Source organism: Astyanax mexicanus, chromosome 23, assembly GCF_023375975.1.
Source record: "Astyanax mexicanus isolate ESR-SI-001 chromosome 23, AstMex3_surface, whole genome shotgun sequence".
NCBI lineage: Eukaryota > Metazoa > Chordata > Actinopteri > Characiformes > Acestrorhamphidae > Astyanax > Astyanax mexicanus.
The window spans coordinates 16,687,840-16,715,722 of NC_064430.1; the positions used below are offsets into that span (position 1 = coordinate 16,687,840).

The 27,883-nt window shown below is 38.6% G+C and overlaps 2 protein-coding genes across 4 annotated transcripts; one reads left to right on the top strand and one right to left on the bottom strand.

Moving 5' to 3' along the window:
* Positions 1 to 66: 66 nt before the first annotated feature.
* Positions 67 to 27,814, bottom strand: vegfd (vascular endothelial growth factor D). Of its 3 annotated transcripts, none has more exons than XM_022668180.2 (7): positions 27,085 to 27,804; positions 13,046 to 13,259; positions 11,977 to 12,167; positions 10,996 to 11,120; positions 3,815 to 3,921; positions 2,212 to 2,371; positions 67 to 340 (listed from the first exon to the last, which is right to left on the bottom strand). In XM_022668180.2, exons 1-6 carry the CDS (start codon positions 27,247 to 27,249, stop codon positions 2,217 to 2,219), a joined length of 957 nt encoding a protein of 318 aa, XP_022523901.1. In that variant the 5' UTR covers positions 27,250 to 27,804; the 3' UTR covers positions 67 to 340; positions 2,212 to 2,216. The 3 variants fall into 3 exon arrangements, with proteins under 3 accessions (XP_022523901.1, XP_049327253.1, XP_022523902.1); XM_049471296.1 differs by lacking the exon at positions 27,085 to 27,804 and adding an exon at positions 19,424 to 19,528; XM_022668181.2 differs by lacking the exon at positions 2,212 to 2,371 and having other exon boundaries at positions 27,085 to 27,814.
* On the top strand, positions 7,612 to 8,907 carry LOC111191952 (TOG array regulator of axonemal microtubules protein 1-like). The gene is made up of 3 exons (XM_049471297.1): positions 7,612 to 7,850; positions 7,974 to 8,132; positions 8,230 to 8,907. The coding sequence occupies exons 1-3, from the start codon at positions 7,660 to 7,662 to the stop codon at positions 8,345 to 8,347; spliced, it is 468 nt and encodes a 155-aa protein (XP_049327254.1). The 5' UTR covers positions 7,612 to 7,659; the 3' UTR covers positions 8,348 to 8,907.
* Positions 27,815 to 27,883: the final 69 nt, after the last annotated feature.

A 27,883-nucleotide genomic window follows, 5' to 3' on the forward strand; every position in this document is an offset into this window, starting at 1 on the left:
TCAATAAACAATATCAAATATCACTGTTCATACTCTAAATGAAATGTCATTAAAAACACAGAAATGTTTAAATTGTTATATTTTATATTCAGTGCACAGAAACACGTGAAGTTTTATTTACATACAGTGATTAAATTGTATTTTTTTTTACATGTTAAATATTTAAGTCATTTTATTAATGTAAAATGGGGTTAAAATGTTACATACTTGTGTACATAAGGCAGTGTTATAAATAAGAATGTAAATAAATTAGAATTTATCTTTGTTCCCTGCTTCAGCAGAAGCAGACTGTCAGGGGGCGGAGCTTCTCATCTGCACTTCCCCTTACTATGTCTTGCAGCTGAGGAGAGAGAGAACAAACACACACACACACACACACACACACACACACACACACACACACACACACACACACACACACACACACACACACACACACACACCGTCAATTAACATGAGATGAACCACATTGATTCACATTAAAAATATAATTTTTCTATAAATAAAAAGACAATGCCATACAAACATATTGGATCTATGAAACAAACCCAAACAAAACCTCCTTAATTTTAAAAGGAATTATAAGTGAATACGACTTGGTGCATTATATATATATATATATATATATATATATATATATATATATATATATATATATATATATATATATATATATATATATATAAATAATGCACCAAGTCGTATTAAAATCTATTTGTTTGTAACCATTTTAGTGATCTTAATTTAACTGACTAATTTAATACATATTTAATACAAACACACATTTTAATAAATATTTTTTTCGTTCCGTTGAAGCAATACAATTTTTTTTGTGCCTTTTTTCTTGTCTGAGGCTGGACCCTGATACACGCGTAAAAAAAGAAATGTCTTATGAAAATATACAAAATTAAGATCACTAAAATGGTTACAAACAAATAGATTTTAATACGACTTGGTGCATTATATATATATATATATATATATATATATATATATATATATATATATATATATATATATATATATATATATAAATAATGCACCAAGTCGTATTAAAATCTATTTGTTTGTAACCATTTTAGTGATCTTAATTTTGTATATTTTCATGTGGGAATAATATATATATATATTATATAATATATATATATTAAATATATATAAGCTATACCATCCAGTCAATTTATTCCCACATGAAAATATACAAAATGGGTGTACACAAATGTACATTTGTCCCAAACATTATAGAGGGCAATGTAATTTCAGGAAAAAACTATGAATTAGAAAATTTTAAATTTTAAAGGACTGGAATGGGGTGGAAAAGATCCTGATCACTAATAATACATTTAATAATTTAATAACGCAATACATGCAGCTACTTGCATTTATTTCCTTGATTAAAGCTGTCAGTTAAACTCAGTAACTCTATAGTAACTAATTATATATATATATTTTTTTTTCTACTGCTACTCAGCTGTATATCCTCTATCACTAGTGATGCCACAACACAAGGAGGGTGAAAACTAGAACATGCCTCCTCAGACAAATGTGAAGCCAATCACCACCTCTTTTTTTTAAACAGCTTCTGATGCAGCATTACCGAGTATTATCACAGTGCACTCGGAGGAAAGCGCAGTGACTCGGTTCTGATACATCAGCTCACAGGTGCCTTGTGCTGATTGACATCAGCCTAGGAGAGATGAGGGGAAAGAGCGCTATCTACCATCCAACATTAATTGTGCTCTCTCAGGGGTCTGGCAGGTGATGGCAAGCTGCATGACCAGGATTCGAAGCAGTGATCTCCCAATCATAGTGGCAGCGCTTTAGACCGCTGGATCATTCAGCGTTCTCAACTATACAGGTTCTTAACTACCAGCATTTAAGATACATATTAAATTTGATACTTGATAAGTATTAGCCATATAAATAATTTTCATTTAAATATTTAAATACTAGTTTATTTTGCTTTGATACTGTTGTTTCAAGAAAATAAAAAAGATCAACTAAGAAAAAACCTTAAGGGACAATTGGGTATGTTCTTTTTTTTACTATTCATTTCCGAAGCACTGGATCAGGACTTGGTATCATCAGATACTCAGATACTTAGACTTGGGAGCAATAAAATGTGATCAGGACATCCCTAGTTTTAAATAGGTAATTGATCTGTATCATGCATGGTTTTCAGTACTCTGTATCTGTATGAGTAGTCTTTACCTGCACTATGTCTGGTTGAATTGCCTGCTTTTGGCTGCACACGAGGTGTAGTTGGAGGGACACAGTGAGGACTGTTGCGTGGGCGTGGTCTCTTTAGGAATACATTCACAGCGTTCTATATCGATTTCACAGTCTTCTGCCTTCGGGGTGGGAAAAGTTTCTGCCCAAATAGAAGGACAACAGGCTGTTAATATTTAAAGGTAAAATTAAAACTTGAGAAATATTGAAATCTTAGCTCTGGAAACAAATAAGAGACCACTTATTTGAGAACACAGTTCAAGGTATATGCTTGAATAAAAGAAATGCTGTTGTTTTATTCTATAAACTACAGACAACATTTCTCCCAATTCCAAATAAAAATGTTGTAATTTAGAGCATTGCAGAAAATAAGAAATGGGTGAAATAAATAAAAAGATGCAGAGCTTTTAGACCATAAATAATGCAAACAAAACAAGTTCATATTCATAAAGTTTTGAGAGTTCACTTTTGATAAATCAATACTTGGTGGAATAATCCTGGTTTTTAATCACAGTTTTCATGCATCTTGGCATGTTCTCCTCCACCAGTCTTACACACTGCTTTGGATGGATCAAAATGGATCATTTTGAGCCACTCTTGGTGCAAAAATTCAAGCAGTTCAGCCTGGTTTGATGGCTTGTGATCATCCATCTTTCTCTTGATTATATTCCAGAGGTTTTAAATTTGTTTAAAAAAAAAAAAGAAGAGAGATTCATTTCTATGAGGTCTTATACTGAAATCACAAAAAAAAAAGCACATCCATTAACTCATTTTCTGTTTCTGTGCATGTAAGGTCTAGTGCTATAGCTACTTACTGATGTACAGTATTTTCTGCATTTGGATTTATGCTTGCTTTTTTTTTAATCTGATTAATCATGACAATAACGATTAACTGCAAATAATCACACTTGTTCTTCTTAAGATGCAAGTTTTTATAGTGGATATAAATTAAAATAAAAAAATGAATTTAAGAAATGTAAAATCCAATTATATTTATATTAGTGGTGTCAGTTAAAATACTAGAATATACTTGTATGTTTGATTGTAAGGATTTCTGAATTTCAAGCACGCACACAACGTGAGCAGCAGGACAGACCGACCAAATGGCTCATAGGTGTGGAGTTGGGACCAGTGCAGGCGTGGCCCATATGAACAAGCGCTTGACACGGTCACTGCTCATTGCCACCCTTGATGGGTTTTGTGGCAGCTTGGTGGTGCTTGAGGCTGATCCCCGCCACTGTGAGCAGCTGCGTGCCGCAACTCAAAGAGGACCAGGCGATCTTCACACTGAACAGCTCTACTAAAGCATGAGTAGACTGATAAATCACTGTGCTGTAAGGTGAGCACTTTGTTAACAAGTACTTAAGCATGTCCAGTTGTCCAATGTCCAGAAATTGGCTTAAGATTGGGCTGAAAAAAATAGTTTGACCCACAGTGTAGAACATTGCCTTATTGCCTCGTCGTTTATTTGCATAAAATTGTCAAAATCTCAACTCCATTTGCATCTTGCAGCTAAATCCCTCTGTTACCTGCTAGTGTGAATGCAATGCAGGGTAAAAGGTCAAAAACAGTTTTTTTTACTGACCTTGGTTGCTGGAAGGGTAAGGCACACAACGACCCTCCAAACAGTCCCATATGAGTCCTTGATCACACAGCCGTCTGGAGTCTCCTGACTGTCGGATGGGGATACAGCTGTAGCACACGCACAAATGCAGACACACACAAACACACACACAGCTCAGTAATGAAGATCCAAGTCATCACAGATTTGATGTTCTACAGGGATTATGAGGCTGGTTCGTGGATGCTGCTGGCTGTAATTGGTCCAGGAGGCACTCAGATGATCTCTTCCAGGCACAGACCTTCTTAATAAAATTACCATGTCCATTTACCACTTGTCAGACCTCTTTCAGAGGAGGAAAAGTGGCTGAAGTGGCAGTCGTGCCATTTCATTTCATTGCTTAGTACCATCTAAATTGCATACCACAGGCGCAGGTCTGTAATTATGTTTAATGTCTAGGAGAAATATACAGAGAAATACACAGTAATATTTAAGATTTGGATTTATATTAGACATAATACAGAATACAAAAGCTCATTTTTTTAGTTTTTCACCTGATTATTTCAATGACTAATCATTTAAATCTAACAGGAGTAACAAGTTCTCCAAACCGATTTTTTTCACACATATATATAGACCTATGTTTAATGTACCGTATTTTTCCACACTATAAGGCTCAGAATTATAAGGTGCAATGGTCTATTTTCACACAAAGGTGCATTTTATGCAACACTTGTAACTAGTATCTAGTAATAAGAATGGGGGTGTCACCATGTTTTTCTTCTAAATTCAGCAGAAGCTACGCTAAGTAAACAAAACTGTAATTCTAAAAAAAAAAAAAAAAAAAGTCAGAAAAGTCAAACGAGTGCAGGATGTTAATCTACACAGATTTCTCTCCTGAAAACTGTTTATTTGGGTGAGTAAAGCGCTTCTGTTTATTTACCCTATGCATAAATTTCCAAATTTCCACTAAAGCTGGAGCATTAGAATTAGCGGCTAACCGCTAGCGGTTAACGGCTAATGCCACCCGATAGAGCTACACTGAGGAAGCGGTTCGCCCCACGTAGCTTGTTTTAACTTGGTAAACGCATAGGCTACAGGCTGATATACTCCCCTCTGAACAACAGAAGAGCTAGCGCTGAGGTTAGCGACTAATGCTAATGCTTCTACAGTTGTGCTATCCTGGGTTAGCAGCAGGGTACAGGCCGATAATACTCACCTCTAAACGGCAGATGCTATTTGATTTCATACCTCATAAATATTTTAGAAGCACTAAAATAAATATTATTAGCTAAATTATTGGTTATTATTGTTTTTTTTTAACTACATTTATTTATTTTTTTTGACATATCAGGACCAGCAGTGACGTCATGAGATTAACCGTAAACCCCAGAGTGAAAGTAAACAGGCAGATTATGGTGTTTTGAGATAATAAATGGTGTTATAATGAAGTAATATGCTTGGAAATATAAAAGGTTAGCCTATTCTTTAGGTGTATTTTATAATAGATTTCTCAAAAACACTTCAGTTTAGCGCGAGGTCGGTGCAGTTTTTAGAAAAAATAGGGTTCCCTGTTTGTTACAATGTATGAATCATGTTGGTGCGTTGACGCATTGCTGACTAATTAAGTTGTATAAATAATGGTCAATTTTTGATGCAATTTGCATCAATGGGGTTTTAAGGGTTAAGATTAAATGAAAATTCACATCAAATTCTGCATTTAACTCACATATTTAGCTTATAGATATGAACACATTTTATATAATATCAATAATCTGATTGCTGCCTTTTTCCTCTGTAACTGTTCTTTTCTGTTTTTTGATTGGTTTACACTGTTGCACTGCATTACCAGCCAGTGCTGGACAATAAACTCATGTTACATTAATGTGGCGCTAAAATTACGCTAACATTGTACTAATGTTATGCTAGCATTATTTTAACATTTCATATTTAAACACATTGTACTGCGCGAGTTTCTGAAGCTTCGGAACTCTTCGCCATCGCCATGACAATATGGCCGTAGCTTCAGCTAGCGTTCCGTGGTGACATCACCAGCCCACAGTATCTAAGGACTCGTCACTCAGTATTCAAATCAGAGAGTGTGACTCTTCTTCTATAGACACACATCAGATCTATTTCTGAGAACTAAAGATGGATTTTGGAAAAGAGGAGAAGTTTCGTCTCCCAGAAATTGTGCCCTGGGTCCACGGACTTCCTCTAATGAGGCACAAGACTAAAGCTCCACATTGGTCCCTGGTAAATATAAAATATATACTTAATTGTACTTAAAACATGTTGAGAAATGTCTAAGTATGCTTTTAAAAATAAAAAAAACAGATTAATTATAAAATTCTTATAAAATATACATATAAAATATATTTAAAGTACATTAATATTATTTCATCAAATATTTGACAGTAAACTTTGATCCTACAATTTTTAGCAAAATTTGTTAAAAACAACTGTTACAGTAGTTTACTGTACAAGTACAATGCATAATTTTTTAGAAAGCAAATTTAAATACTACATTGGTATAATATGGCGTTACATACATAAAGTAGTATGTTTAAATATCACTTAAGTATATTTAAAATAGTTCCATTTTAGTACAGTTATGTACAATTAGCACATTTTTATTTTAATACAATTAAAGTATAATAAGCACAAAAACGTTGTTCCATTTTAGCACTCTTTAAATATGAATAATGTTGCTGCTATAAGTACACTTTAGTGCACTATAGTATATTTAGTATATTTTAATCTACTTTTTTTCATTAGGGGCATCTGCACATGCCCAGTCCACCACCAGCAAAACCTGCTGTCAAAAACACTGGCAGCAGGTTTCCTCCAATCAAAGGGCTGGAGCCAAAATGGAGCGGAGCTATGGAGAACTCCTCCTTTAGAGAAGAGTTTACTTCAAAGCCCCTCCATTTCCAGCCAACTCCTCCACCTGAGCCTCTGCCTGTCACTGCTACCCAACCAGTGGTGGTGAATAAACCAACGGCCTACAATTCACCAGGTAAGTTCCAGTTTTGAGTGTTGAGCGTCTTTAATCACTTACTAATTAATCCCTTACTACTTAATCCCTTACTAGACCTTACATATACCATTTATTGTTGATATAATCACAGGTAGCAGGATACCAATACTGGACAGGCGGAGGAAGCTGAGGCCAGTCCAAGCTGTGGTGCAGCCCATTAATAACATGGCTGCCCACAGCGTGATAAAGGACGAACCAGCACAGGTGGAGAGAGCAGTCAGGAAGAAGCCCAGTAACATCAGGGCAGCTCCTCAGGCCGTTGGGAAAGGTCAGGTAGTGGTGCAGCCACTGTTGCTTCCATCCCTGACCAGCGAAGAACCCCTCAACAGGCCTGAGGAAGCTCTCGGCCAGGCGCTAGGTCTGCTGCAGGATGAGGAATGGTAAGATTTCTACTACAATTCTATCGGAGCAGTGATCTGTTTCAGAGTAGAGTGAAATATACTCAGACTAGAGATTTAATAACTGAAGATTACTGAAAACATTATAAGTGAAAACCATCTTTCAGACCTGTTCAACCTATAATTCTCTGAATGTCTTGGTTGTGAAACAGGGAAAGGAAGACCGAGGGACTACGGCTTGTGCGAGCTCTGGCAGAACATCACGCTGAAGTGGTGCTGCCAGAGCTCCACTACATTAGCACCGCCGTAATCGCGGAGGTAAGAGTTTAACACACTTCATACACACTCTACAGCAGCTTCTTCTGTAATATGATATGATTCAGAAACTGATCGAGTTCAATAGGCCGAGGCTTAGTGTGCTGCTTCTGTTGTCTCCACTGTTTCAGGTGCAAAACCTCCGCTCTATAGTCTCTCGGGACGCCATTACCACCATGGCTCACCTTTTCACTCACCTGCAGTGTGATATGGACAGTGAGGTAGAGGTCGCTGCTCGCACCCTCCTTCACAAGGCTGGAGAGACCAGCCTTTTTATAAGGCAGGGTGTGGAGCTAGCCCTCAGCACCATGGTGCTCTCCTGTTCACCTGGCCGAGTCCTGCAAGGACTGCTGGATGGTGGAATACGGTAAATATATATTCATGTTAATTATTCTTTAATAGATTTAAAATGAAAACTAAATGAAGGAAGTACCACCAGGTCATGTGATCATGTGTTTCTGACTGTGTTCCTTCACTCTTTTCTGTCCAGCCACAGAAACCCGGTCTGTAGGGCCGCCACTGCACTGAGCCTGGTGAGGCTCCTGCAGGTGGTCGGGGTTTCACGTGTGCTGACTGGCAGGAAGACGTTCGCGAGCAAATTCATTCCTGCCGTCAGCACACTGGCATTTGATGCAGCCCAGGATGTCAGGTAAGCCACTTTAACTTCTGCTTTAATCAACCTAATAAATCAGATGAAGGAACCAGCACTAAATCCACTGTTATCTGCTTTCTTGCTTTCTCTACAGAACCCACGCCCGAGCCGCATTGTGCCTTTTGGGCTGCCACAAGGAGGCTGAGAGGGCTGTAGAAAAATATGTACAGTTGAGAGACCAATCAGAGATTAAGAAATTGCTTTGTAAATAATCAATCAATCATTTTTTAATCATTGTCTGTAGTTGAGATGATATTCAGTGTTCAGCTGTTCAGACTGGGTTTGGTGTCGAATGCTCCGTTCTAGAGAAGCTTACAGACTCAGAGCTGTTCACAGTGGTGGTGACAGGAACCACATCTGAAGAGGTGGATAAAGCAGCGGCTCCACCTTCCTCTTGCCAGAGGCTCTTTCTTAGAGTCCTGGTAAGTGAGGTAACCCAGTTTCTGGGCATCCTCTAGGGAGGTGGGGCGCTGCTTGGTGGGAAACGCACCGGCCCTGTGGCATCAGGGCTTCCCAGTCAACCAGCTGGGAATGTCCCGCCCCCAAACAAGCCCTGCAAAGCTTGTGAGGGGTTCGCCCAGGGCCGGCCGGCGTCCCCCAGCCACTCTCTTAGAGGCAGTCCACCCTTCAGACGTATGGGTCCCGTCTCAATCACTGTGATCAGTTCTGACTCTGTGGGCTTCTCTGGAACAAAGCATTTCACCCCAAACCCACTCTGAACACCTGAACACTGAATACATCTCAACCAGACCAGCAAAATAAAAATCCTTAAAAAAAATCAATGTCTCTGTCATCATTACAAATAAGGAGTATATAAATAATAACCACATACATAGACAGGGTTATAAACAGACAGACACATAGACAGAAAGTAAAGGTATGTAGGGATACATAAATAATAACCACATGCATAGACAGAGATATAAACAGACAGATAGAAAGTAAAGAATGATATGTAGGGATCAAGGGTGTCAAAAGTGTTCACAATTATTACTCAGGTAGAATTATAGATACTGGAGTTAAAAAATACTTATGAAGAAGTTCAAATGTTTTACTTAAGTAAAAGTACTGCTTTAAAAATTACTTAAAGTATAAAAGTAAAAGTAATGTATGGGGAAAAATGACCTTATAAACAAAAGCCTAGGCCGCACTACAGGGGCCTTTAACGAACTACCTCCCTATGCCTAGATGACTATAAGAACTGAAATGGTGCTAAAAAAAGTCGCCAAAGACTCAGAGATGTTATAAAAATCTTTTACAAACAGACTCAGACTCACACATACAGCATCATACCTGTCCTTACTACATGCTTTACCAACCAGCTGTAGACTGTAGCATTGCACAACTTACAAATATTGCACATAGCAATAATATAAAATACCAGTCAAATGTTTGGACACATTTAATTCTCATTTTCTACATTTGTTGCAGAATAATATTGAATCTATCAAATCTATGGAATATAAATTTACTGACTAAACAAACAGAAAAATACTCAACAAAATATGTTTTATAAAGTAGTAGGTTTTGCTTTGATGCCAGTGTTGCCTACTCTCAACGCTCTCTTAGCCAGCTTGGAACCTAGAATGGTTCTTTAAGAAATCCAGGTCCAGAAATTAAAAATCCATCCCAGAAATTAGGTAAAATTGGCTTCACAGCCAGACAGGCAATTGGAGTGAAATCCTGTGATGGATTTTTACTTTTTGGACCTGGATTACCCACATCTACACACAAACTCAAAAAATTAAAAGCTCACACACGCTCTCCGAACTAACTTACAACATTGAATCATAGCCTAGACCAAGCAAGCAAACCTGAGCATGTCTTGGCATGTACCAAGCCATGGAAAACATGACAAATTCACCATTAGTGCATCACTAGATTACTACAACTGTAGGAAACAGGAATCAGTTTACCTCAATATGCTTTTTTAAATTAGACGGTGAATTTTTAAAAGCCATTAGCTCGTGGTGCTTGGAGGGCGCAGAGCTGCAACTTCTCTGAAGAGAGTTGTTTTTACAGACAACCATTCCGATGCCACTCGCTGCATCTGGCGACGAATAATTAAGGTCTTCCTTGCTACCAGCTTTCTCACTGGGTCTCAATTTGGAGTGAGACATCTCACTCCACTTCTCTCCAGTTTCTTTTATAAGGCTACATGCATCTGGACGTGCATCTTTGACGTGACATGCAGGTGGGATGGATCAAATCCAAACCATTAGAGGGGTCTGAATGGTATATGTTTATACTTGTTATCCAACCACAAGCTTTCCAGATGGTGCGATTTATATGTTTTTTTTTTTTAATGTTGACCAGCCGGAATCAAATCAAGCCTGAACAAAATATGAGTAACAAGGCTATTTTTAAAATGTAAGGAGTAGAAAGTACCCATAACTGCACACAAAATTAAGGAGCAGAAGTAAAAAGTCTTCTAAAAAAATGGTAACCCTTTCTTTTATAGTATTAACCAGGTAATTGTGAGGTACAAACAGTCCTGTCTAATCACACTGAAATGTCTCACAGGTTCTAGATATTAAACAGGTACATGGGATAAACAAACTCCAAAGTACTAGGTAATTATTTTGGTTAACAGGATGGTAAGTACAAGAACCGTTTAATTTCATTACACTGACATATCTCACAGGTTCTAGATATTAACCATGTAAGTGGGAGGTACAAACTCCAGTAACATGATGATAAGTACCAATACACTCTCCAGAGCTTATTTCTCTGTTTTTACTAAGTACTTACCATGTACATCAACAAATAACCGTTTCCAGACAAACATGCTGCAGAAACATGGAGGTGTTCATAATTGATGTAAGGTGCAGTGTTTTTATATGATGAGGGTAATACTGACCCACTGCTGTGAGGACGTGCATGTCTGCGAATCAGCTGCGGTTCCTGGCATTTACACTCCGTATGATTGGCTACTTTTACCAGCATTGGCTCCGGTCCATATTCAAATGGAATGACACTCAGGAGCTGTGGAAAGGAAGGCCAACAATCATAAAAACTTCCAAGAGATATACATTTTTAGCTATAATTTCTTCGAACAAATACTTCATAATTAAGGGGTAAAACTGTAAAAGTCTATGAAATGAAAGGGGGCATCATATAGTTTAATATTAGAATATGATATTGTAATAAACTTTACATCTTAAGGTATTTTATTCAGTTTATTATTATTTGAGCCATATATGCAGCAAAGGTTATCAATACTTTATACAGGGGTTGGACAATAAAACTGAAACACCTGTCATTTTAGTGTGGGAGGTTTCATGGGTAAATTGGAGCAGCCTGATGGCCAAACTTCATTAATTACACATTGCACCAGTAAGAGCAGAGTGTGAAGGTTCAGTTAGCAGGGTAAGAGCACAGTTTTTCTCAAAATATTGCAATGCACACAACATTATGGGTGACACACCAGAGTTCAAAAGAGGACAAATTGTTGGTGCACGTCATGCTGGTGCATGTGTGACCAAGACAGCAAGCCTTTCTGATGTATCAAGAGCCACTGTATCCAGGGTAATGTCAGCATACCAACAAGAAGGACGAACCACATCCAACAAGATTAACTGTGGACGCTCTAAGAGGAAGCTGTCTGAAAGGGATGTTTGGGTGCTAACCCGGATTGTATCCAAAAAACATAAAACCACGGCTGCCCAAATCACGGCAGAATTCAATGTGCACCTCAACTCTCCTGTTCAGAAACATGTAATAAACAGAAGAACTGAAATATCAGTTAAAATATCAGTTTTGCTTGGAGTAAAATGATTGTATTATTTGAAAGAAAAAAAAATAGAATACAAATCATTGTGTTAATTAATAATACCAGTACCGTTTTATTAACGTAAGTCGTGCTTGTGTTTCGGCAGGTGACCCCCTCTTTATTGCAGCAGCCGCTACATCTGAAAACGGAAACGCAAGGGGGCTTGAAGAACATGGCGGTGGTAGTGCCCAGTTCCTTCGCTACATCCACACATGTCTCTCGGGGCATGCACTGGGTTTTCTGCCACTCCTCATCAATGGCTAAGAAACAGCACAAATCAGATTATTAGGCATTATTATGCAAAGACTTTCAACACAGAACTAAGCTAGACACATTTAATACTTCAAAAATATCTCTGTAATGATTTCATTTACATTTATTTTCTGGTTAAAAAAAGAACTTCATTATTTCATTACATATCTTAACAGCACAACGCTTTATGTGTCTCAGAAGAGGGTACGGATTTACACATGAGCATGCTCATGCTGTGAAGGTACACAAACAGCTCGTTTAAATGTTTTCCTTCTGAGCACTATTAATTAATTAATTAATTAATATTTATTTTCTCTTTTTGTATTATCTGTTGGACTTTGTGGAACATTGCTGTTGTTTGAATATTGTTTATTATAAAAATTGATTGGTATCATAATTAATCACAGCAGTGCTACATTTTGTAATTTATTAACACCCTAGTTTTAGGCCTGTTTGTCGAAAGGGTTCAGCATATTATTAGAACTATAAAATCTGTCAAGCAGGCTAACTCTTACCCATACAGTAATAGGTGTGAAAGTAACACACCTGTCCCTTGTATATAATAATTTGTATATCTGATTTGAATGTAAATGATTATATTTCTTCTGATTTGATACATTCACCCATCCTGGGAACTCCCCTCAATTTAATTTATAGTTATTATTTATTTTTTTAAGGGGGATCGGTGGGGCTAAGTTCTTTGGGTGCACCCCTCAGCTCCCCTCCCCCTTCTGATTCTGGAATAGCCCCTTGAAATTACATTATTATGACGTAGAATTTACTACAGCAACAGGCTAGTGCGAGTACGGTATGTTTGTGTCTATGCAGAGCTGTATTGTTACTGGATCTGAGGGAGATGTCTGTGTTATTTATCTGGCACCGTTACCTTTGAGTATCTCCAGGCTGTAGGAGTTGGCAGCAAAGCGAGTGGATCTGTGGGACCCGGCTGAGGCCGATTTGAACTCCGGAAGGGAGTCGAAGTGTTTTAGCTTCAGGCGACACCTCCACAACTTCCAGTCTGGGAAGTCGGTCAGCATCAGCAGCTCGTCTAAACTGGCAGCTGACCGGATATCCCTCTCCCATTTCTCCTGATTGATCTCCTGCAGAACAGACAAAAGACAGAATTTGATGGGGATGGGATCGGACAGGATAGAATGGAACAGACAGGATTTGATTGTGCCAAATAGAGTTGATCAAATAATTCAGTTTTTTTTATGTAGACCCAGAGACGTTGCTGCAGCTTCTGGACACTGAGTAATGTTAGTAAGTATGTATTGTAGTTCTTGACAAAGAATTGCCAAAGTAAGTATTTTGTCCATGAGGTTTGATAAACTATTGTTAAATGGTCGTTCTTGATACAGTGCTGTCTATAAGATTGTAGATCATGGACGTTCAGTTTGGATTGAGTTATCCAAACTATGAACAACATATAGAATTAGCAAGTAAGCGATAAAGTGACAGCTTCGCACATCTTGGCTGTTTTTTTTAGTCACCTGGAACTGCTTTTAGTTAACAGCTGTGCTCTGAAAGAGTTAATTACTTGAATTTCCTGAATCTTAATGTGTTTCAAAGCATCCGTTGTAAAGTTGTGAAGAGGTAGAGTTGGTATACAGTGATTAACCCTATTTAAGTAATGTTCTAATTTATATTATGGCAAGACCTACACAACTACGTAAAGAAAAAAATACTTTAAGAAATGAAGGTCAGTCAATCCGAAAGATTTCAAGAATTTGGAAAGTATTCTTAAGCGCAATTGCAAAGACAATCAAAAACAAGATGATGAAACTGTCTCTCATCAGGGCTGCCCCAGGAAAGGAAGAGCAAGATTTACCTCTGTTGCACAGGATAAGTTCATCAGAGTTACCAGTTTCAGAAATCTCAAGTTAACAGCTTAATTTTGGTTTATTTAACACTTTTAAGTTACTACATGATTCATTGTGTGTTCCTTCATAGTCTGAATGACTATTGATTCACAGTGTAGCAGAGACAAACTTTGAAAATTGTTTTGTTTTTAACATTTCAATAATTTTCTTTAGCGTTTGTTACAAATTAGAGATCATTTGCTCACCTTTGCTTCACAAAGACTCAGCCTTTTCTAGGTGCTGCTTTTACACCATTTTTGTACAATATTACTAAGTTCGGATAGTACAGCTGTCCCTTTAATGGCATATTTATTCAGCTTTTCAAGCAGAATACTATGGTCAATTGTGTCAAATGCTTTCTTTAAATCAACAAAAATGAAAAAAAAAAACAGTACTGTTTTTGATCAACAGCAGTTGTTATATGTTCCATCAATATAATGAGAGCCATTGATGTTAAATTATTTGCTCTAAATCCATACTGACTGCTACTTAAAATATTTTGTTTATCAATTAATGTATCTAATCTACTCACAAATAATTTCTTTAGATTTTTTAAAAACTGTGGCAACAAGGATATTGGTCTATAGTTCTTAAAGACACCTAACCTAACCTACCCATAGGTTCTGATGAAATTAGTCTACATTAAGATGCAGTGTTTGGTAGTTATGGAGAGTAAATTAATTTTAGCATACAAGCCTGTGAAATCAGGTTCTAAAAGGCTTTTTAGCAATTGAAATACTGGGTTTGTATGATGAGGATGACAGTAAGACTGATAATAAATCACAACATATGAATATAGTGAAGTACTATTACTATTGGTAATAGAAATGGCAAGATTATGTTTTCACCACAAGAGGGCAGCACAAGCACACCCATACACACTTATGCAGAGCTTCATTTATTCATCGTACTCACTCACTGCTCACTGAGGAGATCCTGTGCATCTGTGAGTTAACTAGTGGTGTCAATCGATTTAAAAAAAAATATCTGATTCATCACAGAAAAATTCTGTGATTAACTGTGATTAATCGCATTTGTTTTTCTTCAGACACGAATTTTTATAGTGGATATTTAAATGTAAATAGAAAAATGAATGTAAGAAATGTAAAATGCAATTATTTGTATAATAGTGGTGTCAATTAAAATAATAATATATACTTGTATGTTTGAGCGGAGATAAAAAATCAACATAGGGTGCTGGAATAAAGAATAGATGATTAATTGGATTGTAAATGTCTCAGCTTGGTTGTGAGGATTTCTGAATTCGAACCTAATTTGAGGAGAATAAAAATCCGGAAAGCAAGAAGCAGGAAAGCGCGGGTCTGTGTGCGTTTCCGTGCGTGCGTGCGTGCGTGCGCGTGCGTGCGAGCGTGTGTGTGTGAGAGAGAGGAGCTATATATATATATATATATAGTAGCAACCACCTTGCACCAAAGCAACCACCTTGAAGACCATAGAAAATCTTAGAAAAACGTTAGCAACCCCTTAGCAACAGCATAGTGACTACCAAGGATACCATAGGACTACTTTGTAACCACCTATAGCAACACCACAACAGCCACCTGGGATAACATAGTAAACACTTGTCAACACAGAAGCAACGAGCTAGTAACCACTTAGGCACACCATAGCAACCTTGTGGGATAACATGGCAATTACCTGAAATAACATAGCGACCACCTGACAAAACAGTAGCAATCAGATAGCAACAACTAGGGCACACAATAACAACTACCTGGGATAACATAGCAACCACTTGTCAACACAGTAGCAACCAGCTAGCAACCACTCAAGCACACCATAACAATACTGTGGGATAACATGGCAGCTACAAAAACATATCGACCACATAACAACACAGTAGCAATCAGATAGCAACCACTTAGACACCATAGCAACCACCTGGGATAACACAGCGACCACCTGCCAACACAGTACCAACCAAGTAGTGACCTTTTCTGGCACACCATGGCAACAACCTGGCAAAAACATTGCAACAATCTGGCAACCATTTGAGCACACCATAACAACTGTGTGGGATAAAGTCACATTCAAATTTATTTCTAAAGCACATTTAAAACAACTCAGTTGACCAATGTGCTGTCCAGTAGAAATTAAAACAAAAAGAAAAGAAAACAGAACAGAAAAGAAACAGAATAAATAAAATTACATTAAAAGCTAAAGAATAAAAATGAGACTTAGGACGAGATTTAAAACTTGACACATTGTAGTGCAGAAAACGGACCAAAGAATCTAAAAGCGGCGAGAGTGCTCAGTTCTAAAGCACAGAAAATGGGCCAAAGAGTCTAAAAGTGGCAAAAGTGTACAGTTGTAGTGCAGAAAACGGGCCAAAGAGTTGATAAAGTGCGAGAGTGTGCTCGCAGCAACAGCCGGTTCCTCTTTCAGAGGCTGTACGTGTGATGTAAGTACCTAAAGACGCGTGACGTGGCCAGAAGAACTCCCACAAAAAGTGACCTGACACCGCAGTTTTTAGAATAAATATTTTAGGTTTAGCAGGGATGGTCGTTCCAGCACACTGATACCATTAAACACATTATTTTATCCCTTCTCCACTCAGAAATGCTCCTGCTTTTAACTTAAAAACAAAATAATACAGACTGCCGGTTTAATGTTCCTTAGCTTTTGGGAGAACATGACAACTCCAAAGAAATGAAAAATGGACAGCAAATTCAGTAAATTTCAGGCACATTGGGAAAATGACTATTTTTTTAACTGAGTTCAGAGGGAAGTGTGTATGTTTAATTTGTCAGGAACCAGTTGCCGTAATGAAGGAGTATAATATTAAGAGGCATTATGAAACGAAACATCAATTTGAAAAAACTTAGTTTACACAACACTGTCAAAGATAGATAAAGAGAGTAACTCAAGTAAAATTATGTGTAAATGATGGTAATCAAAAAAAAATATTATTATATGTTTCATTATTTGTTTTACAAAGTCTGTGGCCCGTGACAGCACATATATTCCTTCTGGCCCCCAACAAAAAAAGTTTGGACACCCCTGCCTTAAAGGATAAGAAAGGTCACACCATAGCAACCACCAGGGACAACATAGCGACCACCTGGCAACACAATAGCAACCAAGTAGCAACCGCTTGGGCACACGATAGCAACTATCTGGCAAAACCATAGCAACAATCTAGCAATCACTTGATCACACCATAACAACTACCTGGAATAACATAGCAATCACTTGGAAAACCATAGCAACCACCTATGATCACATATAAACCAATGGGAAGCACATCAGGAGGGCAACTATACTGCATTTCCCTATTCAAGTTTACAGAATTTTTTTTCTATTCACTAAAATATTTACTTAAAGAAGCAAGTGGTTACTATGCAGAATTAATTTATTACTTATTTTTAAGAGCATGTGATTATTGAGTAGCTACAGCATGTGAGTGACAATCACAGTGATAGCCACTTAGTGCCAATAATACTGGAGAATAAGTCCAGAGAGCAGCATGAATAAGCTGCAGCTGTTTAACAGCTACTCTGTCATCAGTTATGAGTTAGATCTGCTCGGTCTGATCACTTCCTACCCTTTCCCTACACAGGCCACACACTGCTTCCTCTGGGAGCAGCACACCCTCAACAGCTGGAACACGCAATCCATCCTGGAACACGCAGCTCTTAGTCCAGCACTGTGGATCATTTTTCCCATGAACCACCTGTTTAAAAGTCTGAGCTTGGAAAGCCAACCAAAGACAAAATATCAATAGTGATTATCTATGCTTTCACAAATCCCACGTATCAGTAACACTCTGCTTCTGCTGACGAATGGAGAAAGATATATTTTAGCTAAAAAAACAAAGAAGAAGGACGACTTGTCCTTTCTGAAAAAGTGTCCCAGCACAGTTAACACTTGACTGCAGTTTATGTGCTAAAAACACAATGCTCTGGTCTTCAAAACAAGATTTTGGCTAAAAAAAAAAAAATAATAATAGTAAAATAGAGCATACATCTGGGATAACATAGCGACTACCGGGCAACACAATTGCAATTAGATAGCAAACACCATAGCAACGTCCTGGAATAACATAGTGACCACCTGGCAACACAGTAGCAACCAGATATCAACCACTTGGGCACACCATAGCAATCACCTGGGGTAACACAGTAGCAACCAGATATCAACCACTTGGGCACACCATAACAACTACCTGAAATAACATAGCAATCACCTGGAAAACCATAGCAACCACCTATGATCACATATAAACCTATGGGAAGCACCTAAAGAGGCTAACTATACTGCATTTCCCTCCCTCAAGTTTACAGAATTCTGTAAAAAAGAAAAATGATCATTAAGTCTGAACCTTGAATCCATAAGTTTATAGAATGTTTTGTGTCTGTTGTTGGTTTCAAAAGTGAGCTTGGAATGAGGTTTAATACATGTGTCAACCATCCACAGCAGTAAAACGCATTTATTGGCTAAATATGAAAAAACTCCCAGCAAGTAAGCTTCGTTCTAATTTAAAACCATATCAGGGCTGTATGCAGAAGTCCATACAAATATGGAGACATACAAACTTTACTATCCAACATTTTTATAACAACTTGATGTAAAAAAGTTTCCAAAACATATGCATAAATGTTTACCCTGATCAGTGTTGCACGTGGGACTTATAGGAGACACACTTCCAAACATCTTAATAAGGTGCTTTGTAGAAAAACTTGAAGTAGAAAAAGGGTGGGGGGTGGGGGTATTTGGCTGAGTAAAGCTTTTGTTTATTTTTACAGTAAACTTGACTCCTGAATTTCTCCAGCACTCATGCTTGAGTATTAGCGGCTAACCACTCCAGAAGGCTAACCGGGGTTAGGAGCAGGCTACAGGACGATAATACTCTCCTCTGAAAAGGGAAATAGCGGTTAGCGGCTAATGCCGCTACTCCAGTCCCTGTGCTGGAGAACTAAACTGAATCGGAAACTCTGTTACTTCACCCGAGTGGATTTACTGCTCCTTACAACCTGACGGGTACATACACAAGACGCACAGGATTATAAGGCACACTGACGATTTTTGGGAAAATGAATGGATTTTAACCTGTAATTGCAGAAGTACTCTGCAGCGGGCCCGCCGGCGGGCCTGTTCTGACTACGTAAAGTAGAATGCTCTAAAGCATAAAATATTCTGAACACACCGACCAACTAACTGACTCATTCTTAGTAATAATATGGCTAACTTTACCTGCAGGCAAATTTTCACCCATCTAACGTTAACGTTACATGGAACCAGTCGCCAGAAATCTCCAACTGAAAACAGCCTGTTTTTTCACAAAATTTACATGGGGAACGCGCCTCCCCAACAACTTAGCCTTATAAAATATTATTAGTATGTAAAATAACCTCAGATTATATTATAGAAAAATCACTTACTATCACAGCATCCACAATACAGCACTGAACCGCAGATAAAATATATAAAAAAAGTCCTTTATTCGCCTGCTTACTTCTCCTCACAAACATGAGTTTATTTTCAGCGCAACCGGAACGTAATATTCCCAAGCTCCTAGCGACCACGCCATGTAATGTTTTTTACGTAAAGCTGTACGTGAATACAAAGCTAAGAATGTCCTCTTCTAGATTATGTGGTTTTTATTGGTCCACAAAAAACTATTATGTCTTCTGCGCCAATGGCGTGAGCGCTGGATAACGTTGATGTTCAGAGGTATCCAATCAAATCACGGTCACAAAAGTGATTGTCACCTATTTCAACCAATAGTCCACCCTCAGACTAAAACATGGATACGTGGTTGCCCTGATTGGTCTCCTAATGGCTGGGGGTGGTGCGCTGTCACTGTGCGCTGTTAAACCTGAGAGGGCGCTGCAGAGTCAGAAATTACCTCAATAAAAGTGTTTTTTTCTTCCTCTAAAGGTTAGGAAATGTTTATAAAAATGTAAGCAAAGGAACACATTTCATCTATTAATGGATCTATTCTCTGGCAAAAGGGTTTCATTCTGCACAGACCTGAGGTATTGGCATGACACAGCTTTTCATTTAATCATTCTCATTGTGTGCTTTTTACTGTGTGCGTCCATTAAAAGTGAGTAAGATAGTTTTTGCCTGTTTTCCTTGTTTAATCTAAGACCAAAAGCTATATCATCATTAAGGTTCTCAAGTATAATTTGTCAAGTGTAATGCTTGTTTGAGCTATTTTGGACGATTGAGCAACTAGCCACTAAGCATTAGCTAATCGAGGCCTGTAGGCCTGTACGTGATATAGTACATAGTCTGTGGCTCATATTTCTTACTAAAATGCCTTCATATTGGTTATGTATACTTTGCTGAGTAAAATACTGTTTATTAAGTGTATTCTCTACTATTTCAAGCTTTTCTTTTCTTTTCTCTTTATAGATAAACCACACATACACACATGTACACATAGCCATGTTGGATACCTGTATCATGATAATGCTGCAAAATTAAAGTCGAGTTGTATTTTGGAGCTGGATCTGAACTCTTTGTTCTTTCATCACACCTCACCTGAACATTTATAATTGATATCCTGACTCGAAGTGATTGCTAATCCAAATACAAACCAGTTATAGTCCACATTACAATTGTGATATAAATGTTGGCCATTTTATCCAGTTTTTTGGGTATATGTTATATGCACCTCATTCTAATTTTAAACATTTTAATTAGTAATACATGTGGGGGAGTAAATTTTATAATGTGTTTTTTTGGTTTACTTATGTTTAAAGCTGTATTACTTCACTTTTTAAAGGCTTTGCCAAAGTCCAGCCTGTTCAGCTGTTGATTAAAATAATATTCAACGTATCTGTTTGTGTTGTCAATCAGTAATAAACGCAGCTTTAACGATCTCCTGCGTTTTTGGTTTACTTTAATTAGTCAGCTACTTTTTTGAACAACTGGTACACTAGTCAATAATAATACTAGTCGTGCAACCCCTAATATAAACAATACATACATACTTAAGCAGGAAATATATTTCACACAATTATCTGCACTTTCTACTTCTTAACAGGGCTGCAACTAATGACTATTTTAGTAGTCAACTAATCTGCCAATGATTTGTTCAATTAGTCGATTGGTTGCGATTATTTTTTGTCATGCCCTTGTACTTCCTACCGGGTTAACTCACCACGGTTAATGTAGAAAACTGTACAGAAGTAGCAAAGAGTATTGTGGAGTCTCTCTCACACGCTAAAAGTTCCACCCACACAGAAACCTCATTGGCCAACTAAGTATGAGGAGAGGCCAATCAGGATGCTTAGAATTTGTTACTTTCTCACTATGTGTGTGTCTTCCTCTCTCACCCTTTTTTTCTCTCACGTGCGCACTCTCTCTCAATTCATTACTCAGAGGTGGGCCATGCCGGAAATTGTGGTTTGATCCGATACCAAGTAAATGCAGGGTGCACATTGAATTCTGCCATGATTTGAGCAGCCGTGGTTTTATGTTTTTTGGATACAATCCGGGTTAGCACCCGAACATCCCTTTCAGACAGCTTTCTCTTGTGTCCACAGTTAATCCTGTTGAATGTGTTTGGTCCTTCTTGGTGGTATGCTAATATTACCCTGGATACCGTGGCTTTTGATACATCACAAAGACTTGCTGTCTTGGTCACAGATGCGCCAGCAAGACGTGCACCAACAATTTATCCTCTTTTGAGCAAAACTGTACTCTTACCATGCTAATTGAACTTTCACACTCTGCTCTTACTGGTGCAATGTGCAATTAATAAGAATTGGCCACCAGGCTGGTCTAATTTAACCATGAAACCTCCCACACTAAAATGACCGGTGTTTCAGTTTCATTGTCCAACCCCTGTATATATTTATGTGGCACCAAGCACAGACAAGTAAAGAAAACAAACAAAAAAAAAAAGCATAACTAAACTCTTTTATAGACTCCTCTACTTTCTTTGCTGAGATAAGCCGGCACGCCATGAATCTTGGGATAGTGTGGGCTGTGAAGGATGCACTCGGTGAATCCTTTGTTTCCGAGGAAAAGTAAACCTAAACCCTATTGCAGGGTTTCCCAATAGGCGGCCCGCGTGCCTGATCCGGCCCGCGAGGAGCAAACTGTAGGCCCGCCGCCAAACGCCTACGCATGCGTGTTTAACTTACCGGCAGTGCAGCCAAAGGCCAACTAGTACTGACTGCAGCCCGCGGGAAGGCGGAGTTGGACGTCCAGCGCGTCCAGTCCCGCCTACTTTGTCCGCGTCACGCGCGGGAAGGCGGACATGGACGTCCAATAAAAAGTCCGGAAAAAAATATATAACCGCTAAAAGCCCTGTTCTTTGTTTACTTCCGTTCAGAGGCGGAACTAAGACATGACACGACAAGGTGGGCGGGACTGGACGCGCTGGACGTCCAACCCCGCCTTCCCGCAAGCTGCAGTCAGTACCCTCTTGTTTAGGCAGGCAAGACAGACTGCAGTGCTACTTCTCACAATATTTCCCTCCATCTTTATCTTTATCTTATTTTCTTCAATGAACATTATCAAAAGCCAGGACAGAAACAGACTTTCCAGTGCACACCTAGAGCAGTGTCTATGCATTGCCACTACAGAGCACCACCCCATATTCAGCTGTCACTGAAAGCTGAGTAAAATAACGCAGCTGCATTAATATACCTAATTAATGACATCCACAAAAACAGCAAACAAATAGGTTTTGTACTATCTGCCTAATTAGCTAACATTATGAGACTTATGCACTGGCCCTTGCTTTTGTGTTGTTGGCTGAATGTGGCCCTTAGGAAAATGTAATTGGGGACCCCTGCCCTATTGGTTTATACACAATCCATCACACCTGCACATCACGTCTCGCCCACACGCCAGCAAGAACACAGCTGACGTATGTAGTCTGAAGATGATTTGTGGCTTTTGAGACACTCCAGAGCCTGAGCATTATTCCCTTCACATTACTTTTGATTGTATACTTTAAATGGTTTTGAAACTAGTACTTTTACACTTTTACTTGAGTAAAAGATTGAGTTGATACTTCAACTTCTACTGAGTTATTTTTAAACCCTAGTATCTATACTACCTGAGTAATGAACGGGAATACTTTTGACAGCTTTGCATGACTGTATACCAAACCAGTATGGCTTAAAACAGACCCATTTATCTTTTAGAAAAGCACTGTCCAAAAGTTAAAAAACAAAACAAAACAAACTAGTGGCACCACCACCATGCCTGACTCATGCACACCCCATGACCTCCCCAAAAACCACCAGACCAAGCCTCTCTTCTCTTTCTTTCCCAATCAATATCACGTGCAACACTGAAACCTCCTCAATTTGCTGCCGCCCAATTCAGAAGGCAAGAAACAATGGCCTGGTTTTTAGATGTTTACTACACGCTAGGCGTATCCAAGAAAGAGGAATCAGGGCTGAGGGATTTTCAGTCACGCATGTTTGAGGCGGGAAAGCCATGGGCGGCCAGTGAAGCTGCTGAGCCTGCCGTGCGATAGCGGAGCTGTGTGAAGCCTCATCCTGCTGCAGCGGAGCGGCATGAGGCTCTATGATCTTCTCAGTATGGCAGGGTGGAGCAGTCTGCTGCACCCATTTACACTCTGAGCAAATGTGTTGGAACAGGGGGAGAGAGAGAGGTGCCAGAGAAAAAAGAGAAGAAAAAAAGAGGCCTAAAAAGACAGAATTCATGTAGTTGATTCTTGCTGTTTTAATGATAATGATAATTTGGCAATACTACATCTAGGCTTGTGGCGATTACTGTTTGTTAGTAGATGATATATTGCCCAAGAAAATTATTTTAATTGACAATTTTATAAATTACAGAGTATCTTATGCCAAGTGGAATAGATGAGCACCCAGCATCCATCTGTCTGTGAGTAATAAATTGCTACAAATCACACTAAATCATTATAAATAGTTATACATCTCTTTCAGGTCTTTTTACTAAAAGACCTATGAATAATGATAATGTAGTACTGTAGATTTTCAGAGTGAAGAACTGAAGTTTGAGCTTTACATACAGGATTGAATAGTTTAGGCACTTAAACTAAGGCAATGTCATTTTCTGAGGTCATCTGGTGTATGTATTGGATTAATGAACTAAAAGAGGGATAGAGCTAGAGAGAAAAGATGACAGAGAAAGAGAAATATGGAAAGAGGGAGAGAAACCATTACAAGACACAGTAAGGAGACAAAAAGGAGAAGTAAAAGCATGAGAAAATGAAGAAAACAAAACTAAAGGATGGGAGTTGTCCTGACAAGTAAATTAGGTGGAGACCGCTAATGGCAAGAAGGGCAGGTCACTTAAGTGGGTGCAGAAAGAGAAAGAGGGAAAGAGAAAGAGAGGGAAAAATGAAAGGGGGAAAAACAGTACTTGTTGAGTTCACAGGATCCTGACAAATCTCTGGTAGTGTTCAGATCTCAGGCCACACACATACACACACATCCCTGCTGAATATATCTGTAATAGTGAATTAGACTCTTGCTGGTCCCCTAACAGCATAATGCTCACGTCAGACTTTACTGAGGGTGTGTACATACACACACACACTTACACAAAATAGGCCTACAGCTATTTTATTTATTCTTAATTACCAGGCTGACATCACAACAATAAGAACAAGAACCAAACCAACTCAATACTACTGTAGAACCCTCCCAAATACCGAATTCCTTACATATTCCTTATATATTAAACATCCAGTACTAACAAAGTAAGTAAAATACAATAGCCCAATCCGGATGGGATTTGTTTCTCAGAGGGGCATCTGTGAAAAAACTTTTACACTTTTACTCAGTAATAAAACTCTGGCATCCGGACTGCCATTGAAAAAAACAGGAGGACCAGTGAGTTTTTTTTACTTTCTCGGTCACGTGACATCACATTCAGTAGCTCCTCCATTTCCACTTGCTGTTGTTTTTACATAGATCTCTGTGGAAACGTGTGTTTAAAGTGTTATTACGGTGCGTGGCAGTGGACAATAAGCTATTTTATTAAACGCGAGGTGACAAAACTCAGAGATATGCGTGTAAACAGGACTAAAATCCCTCATGACCACAGAGTTCAGTAGGTAATGTAACCTGTAATTTTCTGAAAAAAATCGTCATTCCAGATGTGAATAAAATCACACCCATAAAGGACCCCCCATAAAAGGAAAAAAAATTACCCCTGGACCTGTTGAGAAACTATTCGCGTCTGGATGGGTTTTTGCTATCAATTAGTTTTTATTCACAAACAATAAATGCATTTACATGCAATTCACAATCCGATTAATGGAGAACATCAGATTTTGTCAGTAAACTGATCCAATGTGGGTAACCAAATTGTGGGAAAACTTTTTTCTTTTTTATTGGCAACCAGCCGCAATATGAACATACATGCAAATATACATCAGCTAAAAGATGAAGATTAAGTCCATGGTTTGTTTTCACTCATGCGCAGACTGACAAATTTGCTTGTACTCTAAAGTAAAGGTAAAATTTGTAGTGAGACTTGGGGTGTCGTGAAACATGATAATCAGTACAAACTTTTGTTGAATTCCTTGTTGAATTGACTTCCAGCATTTTGAAATACAGAGCTTTTAGCTAATGCTCCCAACAGGCTCATAATGCTAGTGACATGGGCATTGCGTTGACCCTGCAAAGAAATTGCTATTTTTACACCATTAACAAGCTGAATGTAGCTCCATACTTCGTTGGTACAATTCTGAGGGTACTGATCTTTAAAAAGAGATATTGAGAACTTTAAAAGTGTACACGTAGTTTTCTAAAAAGACTGTTTACATGCTTCTACTTCAACTTCTTACTTGTAAATTTTTACATAATTATCTGAACTTTGTACTTCTTACATTTCAAAAAGAGCCTCGTTACTCCTATTTCATTTCAGCTTTTTCATTCTGGCTTCTCATGGTTCAAAAAAACCCTATCCAGATAAATCTCTTAATACAGAATGAATCTGATTGTGGTTGGACGAGAAGTATAAACATGTACCATTCCAACACCCTATTGGTTTATATGCAATCCATTGCACCTGCACATCACGTCACGTCACACTCCAGAAAGGACATAGCAGACGTATTTAGCCTCGTATGAAGTTGATCTGTCGCAGAGGTTTAAAAGACTTGAGCCAAAGGTCAAAATAACTTTAATAAAATGCATTCATTTTTAATGGCCACATATGCAGCTGAAACAAGGAGCCTAGTGTATCGCAAATTTTCCAACATTAACATTTTAATATAACATTATAGTCAGTTGTACCACTATATTGCGCTATTGTCTTATGTCTTTTGTTTAACATATGTCTATCTGTGTCCTTGTTGTCCTGTCTCCCATTATTTTATATTTATAATTTTATTTCTGTACTTTCTGTAATTTTTGGGAAGGAGAGTAACGTCATTTCAATTCTCTGTATGTCCTGTACATATGCAGTATTGACAATAAAACTATTTGACTTGACCTGATATGGAGGTAGTGCACTATAGGACCCTGTAGCGTGGTTTAAGCTTCTGTCCTTAATGCCATTTCCCCCCTTTACATTACTTTTACTTTTATAATTTAAATGGTTTTAAAAAACTGTATTTTTACACTTTTACTTGTAATTAAAAAAGCTTGCAGAAGTATTTTAAACCCTAGTATCTATACTATATTCTACCGGAGAAATAAATAGGAAAACAATTTGTATATTTAACTTTCTTATTGTAAGCTAGCTATCCTCAGTTCCGAGAATTCTATATACTATATTCTATATACAAATGGGTGTAGAGTTACAGGATTAGTACCAATTATTTTGTATCACATCTGGCGTGATGTTCCATGTGACACCATTAACATAATCTAAATACCTGTTACCACGTCATGCTGCAGGGCATGACCACGTACAACACTCACAACCAACACACAATGTTGAGAGTGTTGCTTGATCTTATCATAATACCAAAAAAGTGTGTTAGCACTAGACACTGGTTGCATCATCGCTGGTCACTACTGGAGTTATGTATTATATTATGCATTATTATGAGTGATTAAGTGAGTGGGCAGAGGTAGTTCCTGCCCATTGCTTGAGGCTACTACATGGTTAACTGAGAGTTACTCACTTTGAGGGAAGCCAGGGAGTCCTTTGACAGCATCAGTCTGACATACAGAAGCAGCAGCGTGTGAAGCCCAATAGAAAGCAGAGTCCTCATTGTGCAAGAGTGTCTCCGGGGTCCAGTCTGCAGATCGCTTACTGTGAAGATCCAGCCCTTGCAAAACACATGCATAAACGACGAATACACTGCAGTGCTGCTCCTTGAGGGCTTCTCCAAGACCACACACACACACACACACACAGAAAGATAGAGACAAGCGCCAAATGGAGTTTCCCCACTTAAGAGGGGGAAAAAAAAGAGAAGAAAACGCAACACGTCTGGACGATTTCAACACTTTCAAACACTTGCGACTGCCTTCAACTGACTGGCTTAATCCTCGTTTCCCCTCCTTCTGTTCACTTCATCAGTCAGGATCTGGCACAGATGTTGGATATGGCCCATCTGGACCACATCCTCTGGATACTGACAACTTTGTGGGAGAGAAAGATTGAGAAGTCCAGAGTGGAGCTATGCAGCTACCATGTGTGTGTGTTGGGGCAGAAGAAGGTGAGGCTGGAACATCTGTCCTGTCCCCTTTCAGGTCTGTCCCATCCTGTCCCGTCCCTTCCTGTCTTTTTCAAACCCGTCTCACTGCTGTCCAAGCCTGCTGCCTGATCTTCTCAGCTCCTCACCCGGAGAAGGAACATGTGGTTTTAAATGTGATCCAGACCACCGCGCGGGGCAAGCCGAGAGGGAGGGGGATGAGGTGATGTTTGGGGGGGGGAGGAGGAGGAGGAGAGCAAAAAGGAGACACTGGCTGGAGTCC